The sequence below is a fragment of the Apostichopus japonicus genome, chromosome 15 (assembly GCF_037975245.1).
Source record: "Apostichopus japonicus isolate 1M-3 chromosome 15, ASM3797524v1, whole genome shotgun sequence".
Classification (NCBI taxonomy): domain Eukaryota; kingdom Metazoa; phylum Echinodermata; class Holothuroidea; order Aspidochirotida; family Stichopodidae; genus Apostichopus; species Apostichopus japonicus.
Genome location: NC_092575.1, coordinates 13147766 through 13167432, shown reverse-complemented (window position 1 = coordinate 13167432; position 19667 = coordinate 13147766). Strand labels below are relative to the sequence as shown.

Here is a 19667-nt window from a genome sequence, read left to right as displayed (position 1 = left end):
TACAGAACCTTGTCTTACACTACCTGTGAATTTAGCCGAGTGTTATTTCAAAGTACATAGCAACCCACAGCAGCGTTCAAGCCAATGCCATAACCAGGTGTGTAACAGTGTCTGCACAAGTGGCCACCATCAATATCAAGGACAGAATATTTTGTTTACAAACATATCAAAGTTAAACAATTTGTCTTTAAATTTAATAAGTTTCATTGAGTGATGTTAAAATCTGACCACAATCATGACTTAATACTGTAAGCATCAGTACCCAATGAAAATAGACTGTGTTGACGCGTGTCGGGTTCGTGTTGTTCAGTGATCTAAATCTTTAGTCGTCCTGTTGTTTTGTTTATCCAGGTACAACGACGTCTCTGCGAGGAGAATAATATCATCTCCCTCCTGGATTCTTTAGTGATGGGGGATGATGATGAAGTAAGGATGAGAGCTGGCCAGATCAAAGATACTCACTGGGAGAACTGGTGATTCCAAGGTACTCATCAGTGACTCTGAGGTACTCACTGGGGGAACAGGTGATTCAAAGGTACTCACAGGGGGAACAGGTGATTCCAAGATGCTGTTTATTGAAGGAACAGATGGTGTAAGCTGCTCACCGGGAAAACAACAGTTGATTCCAACAAGGCACTCACTAGGAGAACAGGTGATTCCAAGTTGCTGTTTATCGAAGGAACAGACTGGCAGTTTGAATTTGCTCATTGGAGAAGTCAGGTAGCCAGAGGTAATTCCGAGGTACTCACAACAAGAATTGTTGAAGACAATGATTCACTGGGGGCACTGGTTACCGTTGTAACTGTCTCTCTTTAGAGGACAACAGGTCATTTTTAAGGTCATTTTTAAGCTTGGGTTTGATCACCTGATAATGTGATATCACTGGGAGGACGGGCCAGGCAAATAACTAGACAGATTAGATGTTCTTCTCAGGGTACTTTAAAGAAAGACACAAAAGCACTGCAGAAGCTTTTCAATAAATGATAACCTTTTATTCATTTTTGTGGATGATATAAGATATGTGGATATAATATTTAAGCCACTCTCAAATTGATACCAAAGATTTTCAACAGAATTATTAATATGGACAATTCTATGATGTGTAACAGTGAAGAAGGAAAGAAATATTTGAGTAAAACGATACTGGTCCAATCGCTACTATTTATGTCTGCTGTTCCATTTGCATATCTATGTTTCTTTAGAACAGGATTTGGTCTTCTGACAGTTGCAGTTGCCATTATGGAACTTTGTGTTCACCTATACTAAATGGCCATGACTATCGCCCATGACTATGGGGGAGGGCATCAAATGTGAGGTATTAGTAACACACAAAACATTTTTATCTAGATCTAATAATAGCAGCTGTGAAAACATAACAAGAATCATTAAGTATCGACCAGTGGAACCGAAGCAGAACTAATCACAATTCCATCCTCACGAGCTTTAATAACTCACGTCGGCGTAACATCTTGTGACAACAGAACTACAAGGTTCTTACCAAAAACAAAAGTCTGTTCTCCTTTAAAGAGAACAAATCTGTGAATTGAATGTATAGATTGAAGCTGTGGTTTGCAAAAATTACGAGGTTATGATTTAATTATAATATTTGAAAACTATTCACAACATTTGGAAGTACTGTGTATTCTTGACCTCCACAGATTCCCAGGATTCCCAACAATTCCCAATGCCAAAATTTAACACTCTGGATAGATTTTAAATAAAAGTAAACTAAGGTCGTCTAGACACCTTCTAAAATAATACAAGAAGACATGCAACACTCCAGGAAGAACCAAAATAAAATTTACTTTAAATTATTCTTGACAACTGTTGTCCATTTACATGCAGGAGGCGACACTTTCAGAACTCATTTAAATCGAGGACCAGCTGTCGAGAAGAGCAACTGCTGTTTCTTCCTTCCCTTTTTACCCTTGCGTCCACCGGAGCTCACAGGGGCATCACCTGTAGGATGAAAGGAGATGATGTCAGCAACTACATGACGACCTCAAGGGTTTTCGAGCCATCCTTTGGCTCTCTATTAAAGCCATGGTATTCAAACTGGGGTTCAAATCTCTGCTTACATCTACTCACCCTTCCTCCCACCTGATCTTATTACCATTTTTCTACAGCAACTGTTGTTTTCAATTTCAGTTCCTTCTTACCCCTCTCATAGTTGTTGCAATCTTCCCCTTATTACCACAAACCACATCTGTAACACCCTTCCTTACCTGCTTTGGTAGATGATAATGTGTTCAGTGTAACCTGATCTTTCTACCATTTTTCTACAGCTACTGTTGTTTGCAATTTCAGTTCCTTCTTACCCCTCTCATAGTTGTTGCAATCTTCCCCTTATTACCACAAACCACATTTGTAACACCCTTCCTTACCTGCTTTGGTAAAAGATGATGTGTTAAGTGTAACCAGATCTTTCTACCATTTTTCTACAGCAACTTGTTTTCAATTTCAGTCCTTCTCCACGCATAGTTCTTGCAATCTTCCCCTCATTACCACAAACCCCTTCCTTACCTGCTTTGGTAGATGGTGATGTGTTCAGTGTAACCTAATCTTTCTACCATTTTTCTACAGCTACTGTTGTTTCAATTTCCAGTTCCTTCTCATAGTTCTTGCCACCTTCCCCTCATTACCACAAACCCCTTCCTTACCTGCTTTGGTAGATGATGATGATGCGTTCAGTGTAACTTTATCCAGGGCATCCTGTATAGCATCACTAAAGGCATCCTGATACTGAGGGACCGGGATGTAGTCCTCATTCTCACTCTCATCGCTGCCATCACCAGGTTTGACCGTCTCTACCGATGGTTGGACGGCAGAAATCTTCTTGTGAGGGCCTGGTTTAGCCTGACCTTCACGTAACATCTAGAAATGTCAAAAGGAAAGCCGTTTTATGGCATGATTTATTCTTTTTAGGTAGAAAAGTACTGTGATCCTGCTCACTAAAACACTTAATCTCACACACAGAAACAATATTTGATATTCCAGAATATATGGATAAATATAAAAAATATATATATACAGAATATGTATAAGTAAGATGTTTCCTAATGACAGAACTCATTTAGGTAATTATTTTAAAGGACGATTGAGTTTTTGAAGGATGACTAGGGTAAGTCTACTTTACCTGTGCAAAGGATGGTACTGCTGGGACAGGAGGGGTGCCCGACATGCTTCCTGGAGATTGGGGTTGTTGAATGGTATCTAGGAAAAAGTAAAGAAAATGCTAGTAAATTTAATGGAGATAAATACATAAATGGTCTACATTTCATGTGAAGAGAAGACAAAGGCAAACTGGTTCATGATGCCAAGCCTAACATAGCCACATGTGAACACACTGAAGCAGTGCTCAAAATAATAAAAATACCCAAAACGAATCCACTTATAATTAATATTGATAGTTGCTAATAACGATAAAAGAAGCTCACCTGCAGACACAGGAAATATCATATCCTCTTCTACACTGGCCGACAGGGGTGTAGCAGGGCCGGGGGAGGAGGTCCCTGACCCAGACGAAACAGTCAACTGATCATCTGACACAGTGGATGGACCAACAGAAGGAAATTGATGGTTACTCTTCAATGAATACCGAGCACTGGGATCTGAATAGAGACCAAAACAACATTTGTTAGTATACTCTTAAGTGCCAAATTCTCTAAAAGAAGTTTTATGACCAAGAAGGTTCTCATGGGTATAACATTGGCAATATTACAACCATATTTACATTGAGCTCCTCGATCTAGGACTACAATGAGTCCACTTAGATACCAATGTCATCTTTTCCTCTGTCTTCTAATCTATCCATGATGTAAATAAAATCTTTGTAAAATGTTAGTAGTCATTTTTTTTTTTAACTTTAACTTTGTTCCAAAATCCTCAATTCCAAAAATCCCCCATTTATCCAAACATTCCCCAGTCAACCTGATACTAGGATCATTTCTACATGTAGCCAGAAAGCCTCACATGATGAATTAATGCTGATATCTTAAATCGATGCTGCAAGAAGGCTTAGCCTTAGAGGACATGTACCCAGGGAGTTGTCAGGCGTTTACTTAATCAATCTTTGTGACAGTGATGATGACTCCAAGACAACTGATATTCCTCACAGACTACTCGGCCGTCGTCAAAATCAATCCGACTGGTAAGGTCGGAATTCCCTGACCTCAAGCTGAGAGGATCATCATACTTTTAAGGAAGATGCCCGAGTTTTATAACGTAGGCTTCTCACTATACAAATGCTTGTGCACTGTGCACAACATTAGTGATAGTAAATTGCATTCTTAGTTGCCACTTTTGGCAGACCTTTCAAAGTCCTTAAATCACTTTTGTATCATTACCAATGAATTCATAGAATTTATCCCAAAAACTGATAACAATGAGAAACATATCTCAGAAAACTAATAGCAACTTCCAATGACTAAATATGGTCTACAGGAGCATCAAAATATCAGTGAATACAACCTTGAGATATGTTAATAACACCAACTCTTTCCAGCCAATCTTAAACATTGTCTATTTTCAAACACTCACAAATGCCATAGCTTCTATCCATCTCTGCTTGCATTCTTCTCTCTCTGCGTTTTTCTTCCTTCAGTTTCCGATCTCTGGCCTTATTCCTCTTCAGGAAATCGTCTGAATGGATCCAAAAAATTGACCAAAATTAGCACAAATCACAGGTTGAAAACCAAAACCAAATTTGCTTCTCAGCGACATACAATGCTAAAGGAAATTGCTACGATTACAATTCTGGTCTCGTTTCCTGAAGCGGCTTATGTTGTGTTTACCCTACAGAGTTTGGTTGATATTATCGGATATATGAATGTATCAATCGTAATCCAATATTTACCTCATATTGATACAATATTGATACAATAAGTATCAATTATACACTAAGATACTGATAACATGATAAACCACAGATCTGGTATATTTGCAGCTAAGAGTCTTATCAGTGCTGACTATCATTGATCAGTGCAAAGTCAATGTCCTTTATCATATGTCAGCTTCTTTCTTAGTCAACAAAAAATGTCTCCTTATTTTTGTACAATTTCACTGAAAACACTTATAGGTATGACACACCATCTCACTTTAATGTGATATCTGGTTTTTTTTAATACCTTTGACAATATGTATAAAAAAAACTATACTAGTATAAAGAATATTCAAACTGGTAATATTTAGAACTCTTAATCTTAAACATGTTTTTGCTCCTTGGGTCGCAAGAATCTATGCAGGTCATCATCAATCTTCATTACGACTGCTTTCACGCCATTTCAGGCACCTGTGCATGATGTAATTCTTACCCTGGAAGAGCGAAATAGTCTCCTCAGACAAAACCGGAGGTTTCAGGTCAAGCTCACAGACGCTGAAGTTGCTCGTTAGGGGCAAATGAACCATGTACCGCAGGCGATGACGAATATCCTGAGAGAATAAGAGAAGAGATCAATGGAGAAAATGGATGTACAGAGATAAAACGAGATCTCTACGTGATCAAATACTATCACCAGATATATTATTTATAATACGATCACATCGAGCACACAAAGTAATTGCATTAGTGCTAATGCTGATGTCAGTGCTGACGTCCTCAAGACACTGCTGAAGTCCTCAAGACAAAAATGTAAACAATAAAGCCTATGCCTGTAACACTTGAGCTCAGGACGGTGTCAAAACATATGCATGAACTTAAGAAATGGCCTTTTTCTCCACAAAGAGGTTTACAAATGAGCATAGTCCTATTGCACTGTCACTGCAGATGCATCTAGGGCAGAGCGTAACAGCCATACAAAACAGGGAACTTTTTGTAATCATGTGTATTAAGTGAGCACATTACTAAACGACTGTTACACTTCGGGCCGGTATTAAGGAGAATTTAAACTGCATTATTGAAGAGTTACTAGTACGATAAGTGCTGGGTTTGTTGTGAAAAGGAGAAGGCTGTATTAGTTTATTTACAAAATCCTTCAAGGGCATTTGTGTTTCTGAATCTTTTCAATGGGATAATGATCACTTTCTGCTCTGTATTCAAGTGACCACCAAGTGTGGAAGCAAGAGCCCACTGGTCTGACCAAGTTAGATGGTTTAGCATATACATCTCATTGAGGTTTCTCAATTTGTGAATAATAAAAACCCCTGAAAATAATGAACATTCTATGCACATCAAATGCTCAGATATATTACCCCACTTTGCTATGCTACACCCTACTGCATCCATTTCCTGGCAAAAATTTCAACTTTGATTCTACTCATGAACAAACAAGTTTAACATGATATATTACAATGGGAAAATTAGATGTGAGATTTATACCCTTGATGTGCAGGATATTACACACCACTTGTTTCTTCCAGACTGAATTATGAATGGCTTGCAACCCTCTCCCAAATCCTGTTAGTCTTACCTCAGTCATGGACATGTGCTCCATCTCCACAATCTTGGCCTTGATGGTGAGCGGACATTTATCCAGACTGCCATACTGTTGGACCAAACATCGCACGTTGAGAGGGTGGATAAAGATAGGCTGGCCATCGTCACCTGTACGGGAAGGATGCAAGCAAATTTCCATCGGTAAAATGCGACCTTCAGGCAACCGAACATTATGTCGGTCTTTACACTTTTAATGGAGGAAATAACATCAGCTGCATTTTGCACTCGGTTGCAAGTCTGTGTTCTGACCACACATTGCTCAAGTATGATTAGATGCCTGTAAGTTCCCAAACCACTCTTACTCAAAAGGTCTTTGCAGTTATAATCGAACTACCCGATTACTAAAATGCAGAGGAGTTTGTGTCCAACAAATTTAATGTACCAATTATCAGTTTACTAAATTGCAGAGGAGTTTGTGATCAACAAATTTAAATTATCAGTTTGCATGTTCAAACAGTAACTGTTTACGTCCAATTCCATCATTCTGGTAGAATTTTGGGGGGGAAAATCGTAACAGATTACAAACCATATTATTTCTTAAAAGGTGATGCATGGTAGCAACAGATTGTGGTCAGTCAAAACAATGCAAAAGATAGTTTTAAAGCTCAGTATTTTTATTGTCATATTTCCTAAGTTATAAATAACCAAGTTTAAAACCAAATTAATGATAATTCTCTAATAACTGACATCAATCTTTTCCAAACTTTCAAGTAAATTCTATTTCTTCCACTTTCAATAAAAATGTCCTTCACAAGTAATGTACCAGTCCGGTGAAAAGATTACCGTCTAAAATGTTGATAATTTCACTATGCGATGCAATTGACCGGACAGGTTTAAGAACCTACAAATCATAGTCTACAAGCCTTATGCTATCCACCTACACCCTATTACTACTTCACTGGAAACTACACCCATGTGACACCCCACCCCCTCCTGTCCACCACCTCAAGTTGTTTCTTCAACTACCAAAACTTTCATATACTTATATGTAACCAATACAGCAAACATTAAACAAAGACAACAAATGGTTTGGAGGGATATATTTAAAGCAAACCATAACTCACTTTGGTAGAAGTAATAAGTGTGGGTTTTCTGGGATTGTCTACCCTTTGGTGAAGGAGCAGCAGCCAAGGATTCTTCCTCTGTCGATTCAGATGTGGTAGGATAACGAGTTTTACCAACTTCATCGTTTGATGACAGGCCTCCTGGGCTGAGTGGTTCTAAACTCTCAAGAATTGGAGATTCTCCTACCGTCCCAGAGAAGGATTCCTTGCTCTTGACATCCTCATCTGTTGAAGCACCTGGTACAAAAGGAATTTACCAAGAAGATCTTTTACAGCAAGCTCTTAAGACAAGGTTTGATATTTTACTGTTGCTTTAACAGAAATACAGTGCTTATGATACTTGACATCGTATCCTTCTGCCGACTTCTGATTAATTCAAACTTATTTCAAATAAACAAACTTGATAGCAATAAAAATATATGCTCGCTATCTTTTTTTCGAAATAAAAAGGGAATAATTTTAGATATTGAGGTTTAACTTAAACATATAATGACTAAACAATTAAGGTTCTGGGTACAATTATGCCCATTTTGCATAGCACTTTTGCTATGCAATATCAGAAGAATAATGACAAGGTTAATATTGCATTCATCTCCTTCTGCAGCAGGACGATGTTTGATGACAGTTTAACATACATTCAACTCTCCTGAAAGTGTGCAAAATAAGTTTCAGTTAACTCGCAAACACTGCATTGTTTACAAATTGAAATTGAGATTAATTTGATTCCCCAAGTATCAAAATAACGGTACTTACAAGCTAACAAGATCTTGCTGTATTATTCAATACTTTATACAGTACTTGATGCCCTCTGCTCTCTTCCTTTCAAATGGGGCGGTGAGGAGGGATATTTACAATGCACTTACAACCAAAATGAGACCTTGTGCTTGTAGTAACAACATAAATTCTTGCTTTCCAGAATTCCTAAGACAGACCAACTGACCTACATAAGTACAAAGCAGTGTCCTGTCCTTGCAGCTTTTATCTGAAAAAATTAAGAAAAAATTGGGAAAGATTTCTAGGAATGTCTGACCTGTTTGAGCTAGCGCCGATTCTGAGTTGTCTCCTCCTCCACCTGTATCCTCTCGAGTTTGTTCCTCTGCCTCTTCATCAGAGAATGCTGATGCATACACCAAGTAATCCTGTGAGGTGTAAACAGGCAGACTTTAAATTAAGGCTATGTAACACAGATTGTAACTGCCTGGCTCCGCCACACCCCTTCCACACCCCCTAACACACCCCTGTCACAAAGTACAAATGCCTTAGCTCAAAAGCAATCAATTGCCATTTTCCCTTGGGATGAACCAAGGATACTGCTAGAACAAGGAACATTAATTGTCAAAACGAGACAAACGTTTTCATTTTAGAAGCCTTCAATTTGATCATTTCACTAACTGCTTGTTGACTTGGTCACTAAAGCAGTCATTCTTTAAACTAAAAAGTATTCTTCCTTTTCGAAAAGGTGAAGATTTATTTTTTCGAACAGTCAAATCATCTCTATCCTTCAAATTTGAAGACAAACAAACAGCGAGACAAATGTTAAGAGTAAGTACCAAATAATGACATTATCAACAAGATACTGTGCATTCCAATGACAGAAAGTTTGCGGGGAAATTGGGGAAACGTTAATTCAACTCAGTACAGTAGGCTACTTAAAAGGTTCTTTTACGTTTTTAATGGGCCAGCAAATTTCAAGAATAGGTTTGTTTGAAGTCACCAATTTAAAAAAAAATAAGTCTTAGGCATAATGATGTTACTGCCTCGTCTCTGGAACCTGGTGATCAAATCCTGATACCTACATTACGTTTATGCTCACAAAAATCATTCTACAAACCTCATCACTTGGTGCTGAACTGATGGTAAAATGTTCCTCTTCTTCACTGGCTGAACTCGCCGACTTGGACGGTCGGGCTGGTGATTCTGAAGATAAATACAAAAGTGAACGTCCCTCGACAAGCCAGAGTAATGAGAACTTACAACAGCCATTAGCGTTTGGTCGTCAGTGTCCCATATTTTGATCAAACTTATTGTTTCACCCAAAATAAGATTGCATTGATCAAACTAATAAAACCTAGATTAATTTTCAAGTAAATGAAAGCAGAGGGCTCAGGTCCTGTTCTAGCCAAAAGTTTCTTTGCTCTTACAACATTTTAACAAAAGAAATTTAATTTAACAAGGACTGCACAATTGTACTAAGAATTGATCACAAGTGTTTCATAAGTATGACTGAGAAAGCACCTTTCGGTCACAAAATATAAATATACCTTTCTAGCAAAACTAACACTCTGTACTTTCGATTAATACCTTCAATTTGTTCACTTAAACAACTTAAACGAGACACAACTCTAACCATGATAACTTGGGTTATATGTGACCAAAAGTCACTGAACCCAAACAGCTAGGAAATATCGTATACTATTGGGAGATAAGACAGGTTTAATGTTTCATCACACACAGGACATGAGACTTGATCCAGTTTAGATATAACATCATCATTATAATTGTCATCAAGCCATATGCACGGCACTTTTCTTTCCCCTTCATGCATTACCAGTTTAATCGTCAATATTCAGGATGGGTTTGGCAAATGCTGAATATCAAAAATTGAAGCTCCTAACAGGACTCAATGATGGCTACAAATATCCTGAGAGCAAGAATCCTACCATAACAGATAGAACTCTTTGATGTTCTGAGCACTGGTATTATTTGTTTTACATTTCCTTCTGAGCAAATAATGATTTCAGACTCATTCATCTTTATTTTGAGCTTGTTCTGTTTTTGTCATTTAAATTCTTTAACCCTTCTCATTACAAAATGTCTTCCTTACAACCAGAAAGCTAGAAGTACTGTACAGCAGAGAACCATTCAAATTGCTCAACTTAACATTTGACTTCTCTTTTTTTCAAGAAGTGACAATCAGGTGAAGGGGAGAGGAAACATTCATACTAGGAAAGTCTACTGGAGCAAAATGCTTTTAGACCACTCAACTAACCTTTGACCTCACTTTTAATGGATGGTATTCCTCCTGACAACAGTTCTTCCCTTTCCTATAAGAACACAGAAATTGTAAAATTAGTAAATTAAAAGAAAATTAAAAAATATATATATTTATTAAACAAATTATTGTTAATTTTTTTTTTTAATTAGTAAAATTTCTGGAAGGGATAATCTGTTAGCAGACGAGACAAAACTTATATTGAATAGTAAAATATTCCACACTTTTAAAGTTGGAAGCCTCATCTCAATATCTTGTCCCAAACTTGAGATATAATTGATTAAATGTGACCTATTTTGATCAGCTACCTTCCCTTACTCCAGGAAGTGCAGCACAGTAGCTGGTCTATGATGTCATAGGGTGGTGTTCTTTAAAAATGTTAATTTCCTTATATTATCTTGTAATGGATTCTATCTGGAACTTACCTTCAATGAATCAAGGGCTGCTCGAATAAAGGTGCCCTCCAGCTCCTGGAATAAAAATAAATAAAAAGAATGATGAATATGAAATACTTGGAACCAATTTACAATCTAATCAACAAATCTTTTGTTTAATATTTTTTTATCAGTTACAATAATGCCCAAATAAATCCAGACCAAGTTATTCAATTCTAGTGCTGCCAAACAAAATTCTACGCAACTCGACCGACAGAAATGTACCAAACTGTGAGAAATTTTGAAGATAACATTTTTAACTACTTCCCACCGCTTTATAATAATTAACAGGTCTATAAACCTAAAACTCCTATGCCAAAATTAAGCACTAATTGAGTTAATACAGTCCACTAGTGGAACAAAGGATACTAGAGTACAGACAAACTATATATGTAGGTAACTTACTGTTGACATTAATCAACTTTTCCTACTGTATAGTGTTAGAAACGTATCATGACTTTACATAACAACTTACACGAAATGCTACAGAATAATATTTACTGCTTTGTACCTCATTCAAAATATCCAGAGTGATAAAATCCTAGGAGCAAACTGAGTGACTATTCATCATAGTGGTGTAACATTTATGTAATGTGTCTGTATTCATTTGTATGTATTTTGTATGCGGTATGTTCTGTATTTTATATATTTTACTCTATTAAAATGCCTGTATTATGTTTGCTTGTGTTGCCAAATTTTTCATGGTAATCTCTATATTCTATTTGTAGAAATACCTTTCAACTGGTTCTTGTTCTTCTTTATTTTCTTACTGGATTCTGTTTAACAAATAAGCCTTAAGAGAGGAATCCTGAAACCTTACCTGTCATTACCAGTCCTAGCTAACTTCCAGAGAGGAAAGAAAATACAGTGCATACTCCACATTCCTGTGTACTTACATCATCATTATCACTCAATTGTTTCTCCAAAGCAGCTCTCTCCGAACTTAGAATCTGTGGAGGAAAAATAAAAAAAATAAAGTAAAAGCTACACGATTCTGCAGGAAGGGTCTTGATACACAAATAAGTGAGAGAAAATGCCACTTCTATGAATACTTGTTATTCCTAATGCAAGGGTTATTTTCGAGGCTCTCAATGCAAAATATAGATCCTTAGAGATATTAATCTGCAGGGGGCTTTCTGAAATATTCAACATGCTAAAACATTGGGTCAATACATATAAGCTGTCTGATCTGGAAATAACTACAGCCAAGAGTCCTATATGCAAAATAGGTTTAGGCTATGTGCCTCTGCTAAGAAAATGTGGTAGCAACTGGGGTAGATGTTTGCTTTACAAAGCAACAGAGTTTTCTCAAGACTTTAATCATAAAGTGTGTCATTGAATACAAGAAACAGAACAAAATGGTTATGATGCACTTGTATGAAACAGCAAGAGAGATAAATCCTCAAATAAACCAATTGCTTTATATGCAAATGATGGATACTGGTTTTATCAGGTGTTCAATAGATCTAGTCACCACTGCTATCTTTTAGATTCTAGGATGGAGATTAAGGTTGCTGTTTACTTTGACAGGAGATATTGTTTGTGTTGCCCAGTCATTGCATTAACTCACCAGATGCTTCACTTCTTCCAGAGAAGCAGTCAGTAATTTCACATAACAGGTCTTGTTTTTTCTCTCTGGAAAAATATAGTTATCAACAGAAAGAATTCAATAGTTAATTGAAGGCAAATAAAGATAAATTAATAGTAGGTAGAGTTGAATAAATTGCCAAAATGCATATACTTAATAGCACTGAAATTATTATCGCTTTACCAAACTGTTTACCTGCAAAACAAATTAAAAATATAACCAAATTACAGCAACTGGCTACTCTAGGGATTACTAATCACCTAGGATGCTGTATCGGTACTCACCTAGCATTTAGTAAGGGTACTCACCTAGGATGTTGTAAGGGTGCTAATCTAGGATGTTGTAAGGGTACTCGCCTAGCATTTAGTAAGGGTTCTCATCCAGGATGTTGTAAGGGTGCTAATCTAGGATGTTGTAAGGGTACTCACCTAGGATGTTGTAAGGGTACTCATCTAGGATGTTGTAAGGGTGCTAATCTAGGATGTTGTAAGGGTACTCACCTAGCATTTAGTAGGGGTACTCATTTATGATGTTGTAAGGGTACTCACCTAGGATGTTGTAAGGGTACTCACCTAGGATGTTGTAAGGGTACTCACCTAGGATGTTGTAAGGGTACTCATCTAGGATGTTGTAAGGGTGCTAATCTAGGATGTTGTAAGGGTACTCACCTAGGATGTTGTAAGGGTACTCATCTAGGATGTTGTAAGGGTACTCATCTAGGATGTTGTAAGGGTGCTCATCTAGGATGTTGTAAGGGTGCTCACCTAGCATTTAGTAAGGGTTCTCATCCAGGATGTTGTAAGGGTGCTAATCTAGGATGTTGTAAGGGTACTCACCTAGGATGTTGTAAGGGTACTCATCTAGGATGTTGTAAGGGTGCTAATCTAGGATGTTGTAAGGGTACTCACCTAGCATTTAGTAGGGGTACTCATTTATGATGTTGTAAGGGGACTCACCTATGATGTTGTAAGGGTACTCACCTAGGATGTTGTAAGGGTACTCACCTAGGATGTTGTAAGGGTGCTAATCTAGGATGTTGTAAGGGTTCTCACCTAGCATTTAGTAAGGGTACTCATTTATGATGTTGTAAGGGTACTCACCTAGGATGTTGTAAGGTACTCATCTAGGATGTTGTAAGGGTACTTATCTAGGATGTTGTAAGGGTTCTCATCTAGGATGTTGTAAGGGTACTCATTAAGGATGTTGTAAGGGTACTCACCTAGGATGTTGTAAGGGTTAACGACATCCTCTAAATCTTCTCCAAGATAAACTGGCTGTGAGACAACAGAGCCCCTCTGTCTCTTCATCAAGCACATGGTAATCTCATCTCCCGGCTTAAACAGATGCTGCTCAGTAGCTACCACACTGCAAGGAAATTAAATCATTGGTTAAATGGCAATAGTAGCTGATGGTAAACAATGTGATATATATTAGGTAGGTAACTATTTAAACACAAAAATATTCCACACTTTGGTAGAGAGTGAAGCCTCCATCTTAGTACGTTTGTTGGAAGCCAACCAATTTACAACTACACAATATACCAGAAAACTCCCACGACCAAAGAACCAAAGCAAGAAGCATTTTGATATCAGTGACATTTGGTGGTGAATCGGAGGTGTCCTATATCTGTTGAAATGAAATGTAGGGCAGTTTGACATTTTCCATGTTTGTGCTGCAGTTGGACTGTATTCTGAAGAGACACTCAAACTACACCTCATGGCATCAGCTGTCATGAAATGGTATTTGAGTATCTCAACAAAGTGACACCTTCCCTTTCTGTTTCGACTATCTTAACACGCTCCATTCACTCTCCCTCCCCCACCATTTTACACACTTGCAATTCACAGATGATTTGTCCAGATGGACTCTGGGCAAGAGTAATGGGTGAGAACACAAATCTTTTCTTTCTTACAGTACAACAATACAAATTGTGAAAGACCATATAAATTTCACACCATCGGAACACATGCGGTCCAATCAACTACATCAATATCATAAGCAGGCCTTGCCAGTGACTCACCTTTTAAGATCCTTCTTAATGACCGATTCGTAACAGATTGGACATTTTCGCCAAGTCTTATCAGAGAGGGCCAGGTAATGCAGGATACATGACCAGCAGAAGATGTGTCCGCAGCGAGTGATTTGAGCTATGCATGAAAACCAAACAAATTATCACAGTGATGTCAGCAAAATTATATACAAACAACTAATTGACTTAAAGACATGGAACTACCATATGACAACTTCTTATCTGTGACTTAGAGAATGCAGAAAATAGGTACAGAGGTATGGCTGTCTTAGTCACAGTAAGGATAAGTGCATCGCCACTTTCACCATTTTTTTCGGGGTTGGGAAGGGGGGGGGGGCTTTTATTATGATTGGGCAGTCGAAGGGGTTGGGAAAATACAAGTTGATCGATGCCTTTTATAAAGCAGTAAGTAAAATACGCACCTGCTGAAGGAGGGTAGAGGCAAATGGGGCATGACGGTACCTCATGGCCCAACAGACGAACCTGCTCCACCACATCCCAGTCCACTATGGCATCAGCATCGAGCATGTGGACTTTGTAATCTCCATTAGACTTCACCACAAACTGACAGCTGTTTGTATTGGGGAAAAGTTTAAACAACACTAGTGAGTAACAACTAAGGATAACAGATAGAGCCTAGATGTCTAAAAGCTACTACTGAAAAGAAAAACAAATAAAAGAGAAAAATTTCTAACACTATTAAGCATAAGTACTAGAGCACCAATTGTGCAGAAGCTCATACCTTTTCGAGCTGAAAAATGTAGGGCCCACAAAACCAATTTTGGGCCTGTGAGGGATAACCCCCCCCCCCCTCCGTTAGCAGAATCCTGGCCACACCACTGGCTATAATTCCTATTTTCCCCTTTAAATTCTATTTTACCCACTCTCTCAAACAATACCACTGGCCTACCCTATTAAACTTTCTCCCCTCTACCTTAGCAGACATAACAAGCACTCCCTACAAGACATAACTTCACAAGCTGCCTACATACCTCAGGCTCAAAGACTTATAAGAATCGGCAAGTGCTGATTGGCTATAGGGCTCTCATGCTTACAGTTCAACAGTTAATAACAACTCCCAGTCCTGCTTTAATTCCACTAACAGCCTCTGCAGAGCTTAACCACAAATGTAAACAAACACTGCAGGGATTGGGAGACAAATTAAAGGAGCTTTGGCAAAAAGTGAAGGCTCAGATTTTTTTAAACAATGGGGATTAATTGTAATAAATTAACTTTTGACCAAAATTTTTTAGGCATCACCTTATTCATACACAATCCAACAATCATCAGTTCAACTTTGAATATGATCCATCAAAATCTTGAGGAGATTGAGATATTTGAAAATATTACAAAGAATGACCCCCGATGACCCCCTAAATGACCTTTGACCTCAATTTTCCGAACACCCCTGGTAACTCTCATCCCGAGGAACATTGTGACCAAGTTTCATTGTAATTGGCCAAACACTGTACGAACAGGAGCAATTTGAAAATATAGGGCCGCGGCCCGGGCCACAAAAGACCCCTAGTTGATCTTTGATCTCAAATTCATGAACACCCTGAAGGTAAAACTACCATAGCACTATCGTGACAAACCCTCAACATTTGTACCATGGAATCTGTAGGAGAAGAAGCATTTTGCGTATTTCCACAAAATGGCCCATTACGGCCCACAGGTGACCTTTGGCCCCAAATTTTGGACCATCTCTGATGGCCCTATACCCAATGGTCCTTGTGTCCAAGTTTCATGAAATTCCATCAAACACTGTGCGAGTGGGAGCGGTTTTACTCATTGTTAACGGATAGAGTGATAGAGTGATAGACGCCGCACTGTAACAATAGCTCACACCAGCATGCTGGTATGAGCTAAAAATGTGTCTGAGACATATTCCTTTTTTCATCTTACTGAGCTCTTAATTGGAGATTTTGAAGTAATATAAACAAAATATGACCAAGTTTTCATTACATTTGTGCCACAAACTGTAAAGATTCTGATGTTAAAATACAAACTTACTTGGCCTGTAGAAATTGCTCCTTGTTGTATCTGGTATGCTTGTAACTGCCCCACTTGTTACGAGTGCTCCACTGGCCTCTGTTACTTGTTCTGCCATGGTGCTGCTGCCCTCCTCTTGGTTCAAGTTTGAAGTTCAACAGATGATTTAAGTTTATCTTCTTGGACCCTTGCGGGAGGGCTGAACCAAATTCAGCCCTCTGAGCCTGTGTCACCTGAAAACACAAAAATGGAATATGATAGTCAAGTCATCAAATTTTACATAAATTCATGAACGTGCTAAAAGAAAAAGAAGAAACATCCCCAACCACTTAACTGTTGGATAACTTCACATACAGCTACCAGGAGGCAAAAGCCAAGCTACGACCAGAACCAAAATCGGTCTAGCTTCACTCAATGACATTATATAAATACCAAAATGGCAGCATAATTGCTTATTTGGTGTACTTTTCAGCCCAGTTCAATTAGCTAAGTACTGTATGTATTGTACTCGTGGATTATTACAATGTGATGTCATCAAGTGTCTAACATCTATATTGTCATTAGAACTGACGTCACACACTTCTGTATCTTACAGTACCCGATAGCAAAACTGCTAATAAAAGCTCATAACAAAAGCTAATAATAACAGTGAACATAGATATATGTGTACAGTAAGCCAAGGAACACAATCAGATTCAGCACAAACCAAACATAGATACACACTGAAAAATTATGGAGCCAAGATTCAATTTCCAACATTGGTAACTTAACAGTAATTTCATGGTCCTTCCAACTTCAATGATTTAAAATGACAATTCAAGAACAAAATGTTTCACGACATCCTGAGGACGTGATTTCTCGTACAGTTACCATTTTACTGACCTCATCACGTCTCCCAGACCAATTCTGATTACCACGAACCCTCTTTTCGAAGGACTTGTTTCTTGGTTTCGGTACTGGAGGTTGGTACTTTGGTTGCAGATTGCCATCTGCGGACCATGGTTCCCTCCTTTTACCATGGAAGCGCTGGTGTCTATTGCTGTTACTCTTTCCATTATAGTCTGATATTGGCACAAAAGAGCGAGACAGAAAAATATATTAATCTCAAATTTATGGAATACTAGTCCTTCCAGCAAAAAAAAATTGATACACCTTTATTTAAATTTCCAACATACCCCTCAACTCCTGTCTGTTATGACATTATTTAGACATTATTTAGACATTATTTAGAAATCATTCACATCCATTTGAGTTACAATGTTACAAGATGCATCCTTTTCCTCAACCGTTTTGATTTTGAAGCCTTGTTTAAATTCAAAGTTCTGTTCTAAGTCAAACTGAAAGAAAAACAACCATTCATGTTTAATAGCAAACTTAAATTCAGTCTTTCCAAGCAGTACAATTATGAAGATAGACCTATTGTGTACTACAGCCCTTGTATTTAAAGGGGGGAATATCTTTTAGGGTTGCCCCTAAAACTATGGAGGGTTGTCGAAACATTTCAAAGGGAATTTATTTAGCATTTTGAATTTCAAAAGTACTGTACAACTAAAACATTTGTTGATCTGAAGGATGAAATGGAGTTCTGAGTATCATTCTGCCCAGAATATTGTTCAATACTTTTATACCTGGTTAGGCCGAGGCTAATTTGGATTTTGCATGTGAAAACCTTGCAGCATGATGGCTATGAGTAAATCTAGCTTTCCTGAGTAAAAGTTACCACCTGACACCACCTTTACTGTGCAAAAAAGTTAGACACGGGCTGGGCTAGTTATAAGGCGGTAACTTATAAATGCTTTCATGGTGTCACTTACGTTATATCCTCGAATTATCGCATTTTCGTGTAGGCTAGGGCTAACCTTAGGCTGAGTCTTACGTAACAGAAGCTTACACTGTTGTAACGTATGATTAGTTGTTAACTTAGCCTAACACAGTAACACATTATCTCACCTTTCCCCTTCGCCTCCGGCGCAACGGACCCATTTCTGGAACTTAATTTCTTGTCCATATCTTTTCCCTCCTTGGCCATTAGACCTATTCTCGACTAAAAAATTAAAGGCTTGAAGCCTGAATACTCCAACTGGAGATGATTTTGCTTTAACAGGACACATTATTCGAACTGGAAAGATCAGAACGCCATGTTGAAGAAAAATTAAGTTCTTGTAAAACTATAAGATATTAATAAGAAAATAGGTGATGCAAACACAAACAAATAACTTGAAAGTAGCTCTTACTTGTGCTTGATTGCACAAGTTAATATTTTTGGGTGGCTTTGGCCTCAAAATCGGTCGCGAATGGACCAATTTTCGAGAAAATTTGACGTGCGTTTTTGGAGATCGCCCTGTCTTGCTGCCAAACGTACAGCACGCCTCATTGAAGGTAGCAGCCTCTAACAGCAGACACTAGCAGCAGCCACTAAGAGAAAAAGGACAGTAAGACATGACACACAGTACTGCTACTGCGGTCGTGTGTGTTATAACTGACACTGCGGTCGAGTGTGTTGTTCAATTAGTGCATAAATAAGAAAGGTATTTACCTGTTAAAGGTTTTGTTACCGATAGTAGAGATATACCACGTGAAAGAGCAACATTTCTAATTTAATTTGGTGCAAACTGGATATCTCATTAAGGTCGATTACTCAAATTAATCGATTTAAAAGAAAAAAACAATTAAATCAATTTTTGGATTATTACACATTACGTATATACAGCGCGTTTAGAGAGGGTCCGTATCGGTGTTAAAACTTTAATGCCACTTTTGGTCAAGAAATCGGTTTTGTTACCGATAGTAGAGGTATACCACGTAAAAGAGCAACATTTCTACTCAGTTTATGTGGTGCCGCAAGCGGACCTCTTAACTAGGTCGATAACTCAAATTAATCGATTTTGAAATTAATACGCAGTTTAGATCATAACACATGACCGTGTGTTTCAAGCGAATTCTATTCATTCCCATTTTATTCATTTCCCGTTAGGATCGAACGGTTTCGTAGCATCGATTTTCGATTAATCAAAGTGTTACTGACCGTGTTTTTTTTTTAATACCACGTGTAAGAGGAATAACTTAACTTCGCCATTGTACCTCTCTTGACTGTTGCATATCCTCATAAATTAATTGTTTAGACATTTGGGGGGA

General features: G+C 38.0%; 2 protein-coding genes across 7 annotated transcripts in view; one reads left to right on the top strand and one right to left on the bottom strand.

Moving 5' to 3' along the window:
• Nucleotides 1-1755, top strand: part of LOC139980778 (transmembrane and coiled-coil domain-containing protein 6-like) — a 112815-nt gene extending 111060 nt beyond the window's left edge. The window contains exons 12-13 of one of the 2 annotated variants that reach the window (XM_071992708.1): nucleotides 352-524; nucleotides 555-1755. In XM_071992708.1, coding sequence (XP_071848809.1) covers nucleotides 352-477 — 126 coding nt within the window. In that variant the 3' untranslated portion in view covers nucleotides 478-524; nucleotides 555-1755. Of the gene's footprint in view, nucleotides 1-351 lie in introns of both variants that reach the window. The other variant, XM_071992707.1, reaches the window with a different exon arrangement.
• On the bottom strand, nucleotides 966-18915 carry LOC139980776 (E3 ubiquitin-protein ligase RNF10-like). 5 transcript variants are annotated; one of them, XM_071992702.1, is made up of 21 exons: nucleotides 18483-18914; nucleotides 17415-17593; nucleotides 16554-16765; nucleotides 14963-15111; nucleotides 14532-14658; nucleotides 13731-13876; nucleotides 12494-12558; nucleotides 11820-11873; nucleotides 10915-10959; nucleotides 10487-10541; nucleotides 9329-9414; nucleotides 8528-8636; nucleotides 7498-7734; nucleotides 6408-6541; nucleotides 5313-5430; nucleotides 4540-4641; nucleotides 3438-3611; nucleotides 3137-3213; nucleotides 2698-2874; nucleotides 2524-2557; nucleotides 966-1959 (listed from the first exon to the last, which is right to left on the bottom strand). In XM_071992702.1, the coding sequence occupies exons 1-21, from the start codon at nucleotides 18559-18561 to the stop codon at nucleotides 1865-1867; spliced, it is 2454 nt and encodes an 817-aa protein (XP_071848803.1). In that variant the 5' UTR covers nucleotides 18562-18914; the 3' UTR covers nucleotides 966-1864. The 5 variants fall into 5 exon arrangements, with proteins under 5 accessions (XP_071848803.1, XP_071848804.1, XP_071848806.1 ...); XM_071992703.1 differs by lacking the exon at nucleotides 2524-2557 and adding an exon at nucleotides 2226-2259; XM_071992705.1 differs by lacking the exon at nucleotides 2524-2557 and having other exon boundaries at nucleotides 2661-2874; nucleotides 10499-10541; nucleotides 18483-18915.
• Nucleotides 18916-19667: the final 752 nt, after the last annotated feature.

Excerpts from the sequence above, each read along its gene's own strand:
- LOC139980776 (XM_071992701.1), bottom strand. The coding sequence starts at position 18,561 with ATGGCCAAGGAGGGAAAAGATATGGACAAGAAATTAAGTTCCAGAAAT. Across the intron at positions 11,874-12,493 it reads TGGAAGAAGTGAAGCATCTG|ATTCTAAGTTCGGAGAGAGC; the intron begins GTGAGTTAATGC and ends TTTCCTCCACAG. Across the intron at positions 8,637-9,328 it reads GTTCAGCACCAAGTGATGAG|GATTACTTGGTGTATGCATC; the intron begins GTTTGTAGAATG and ends TACACCTCACAG.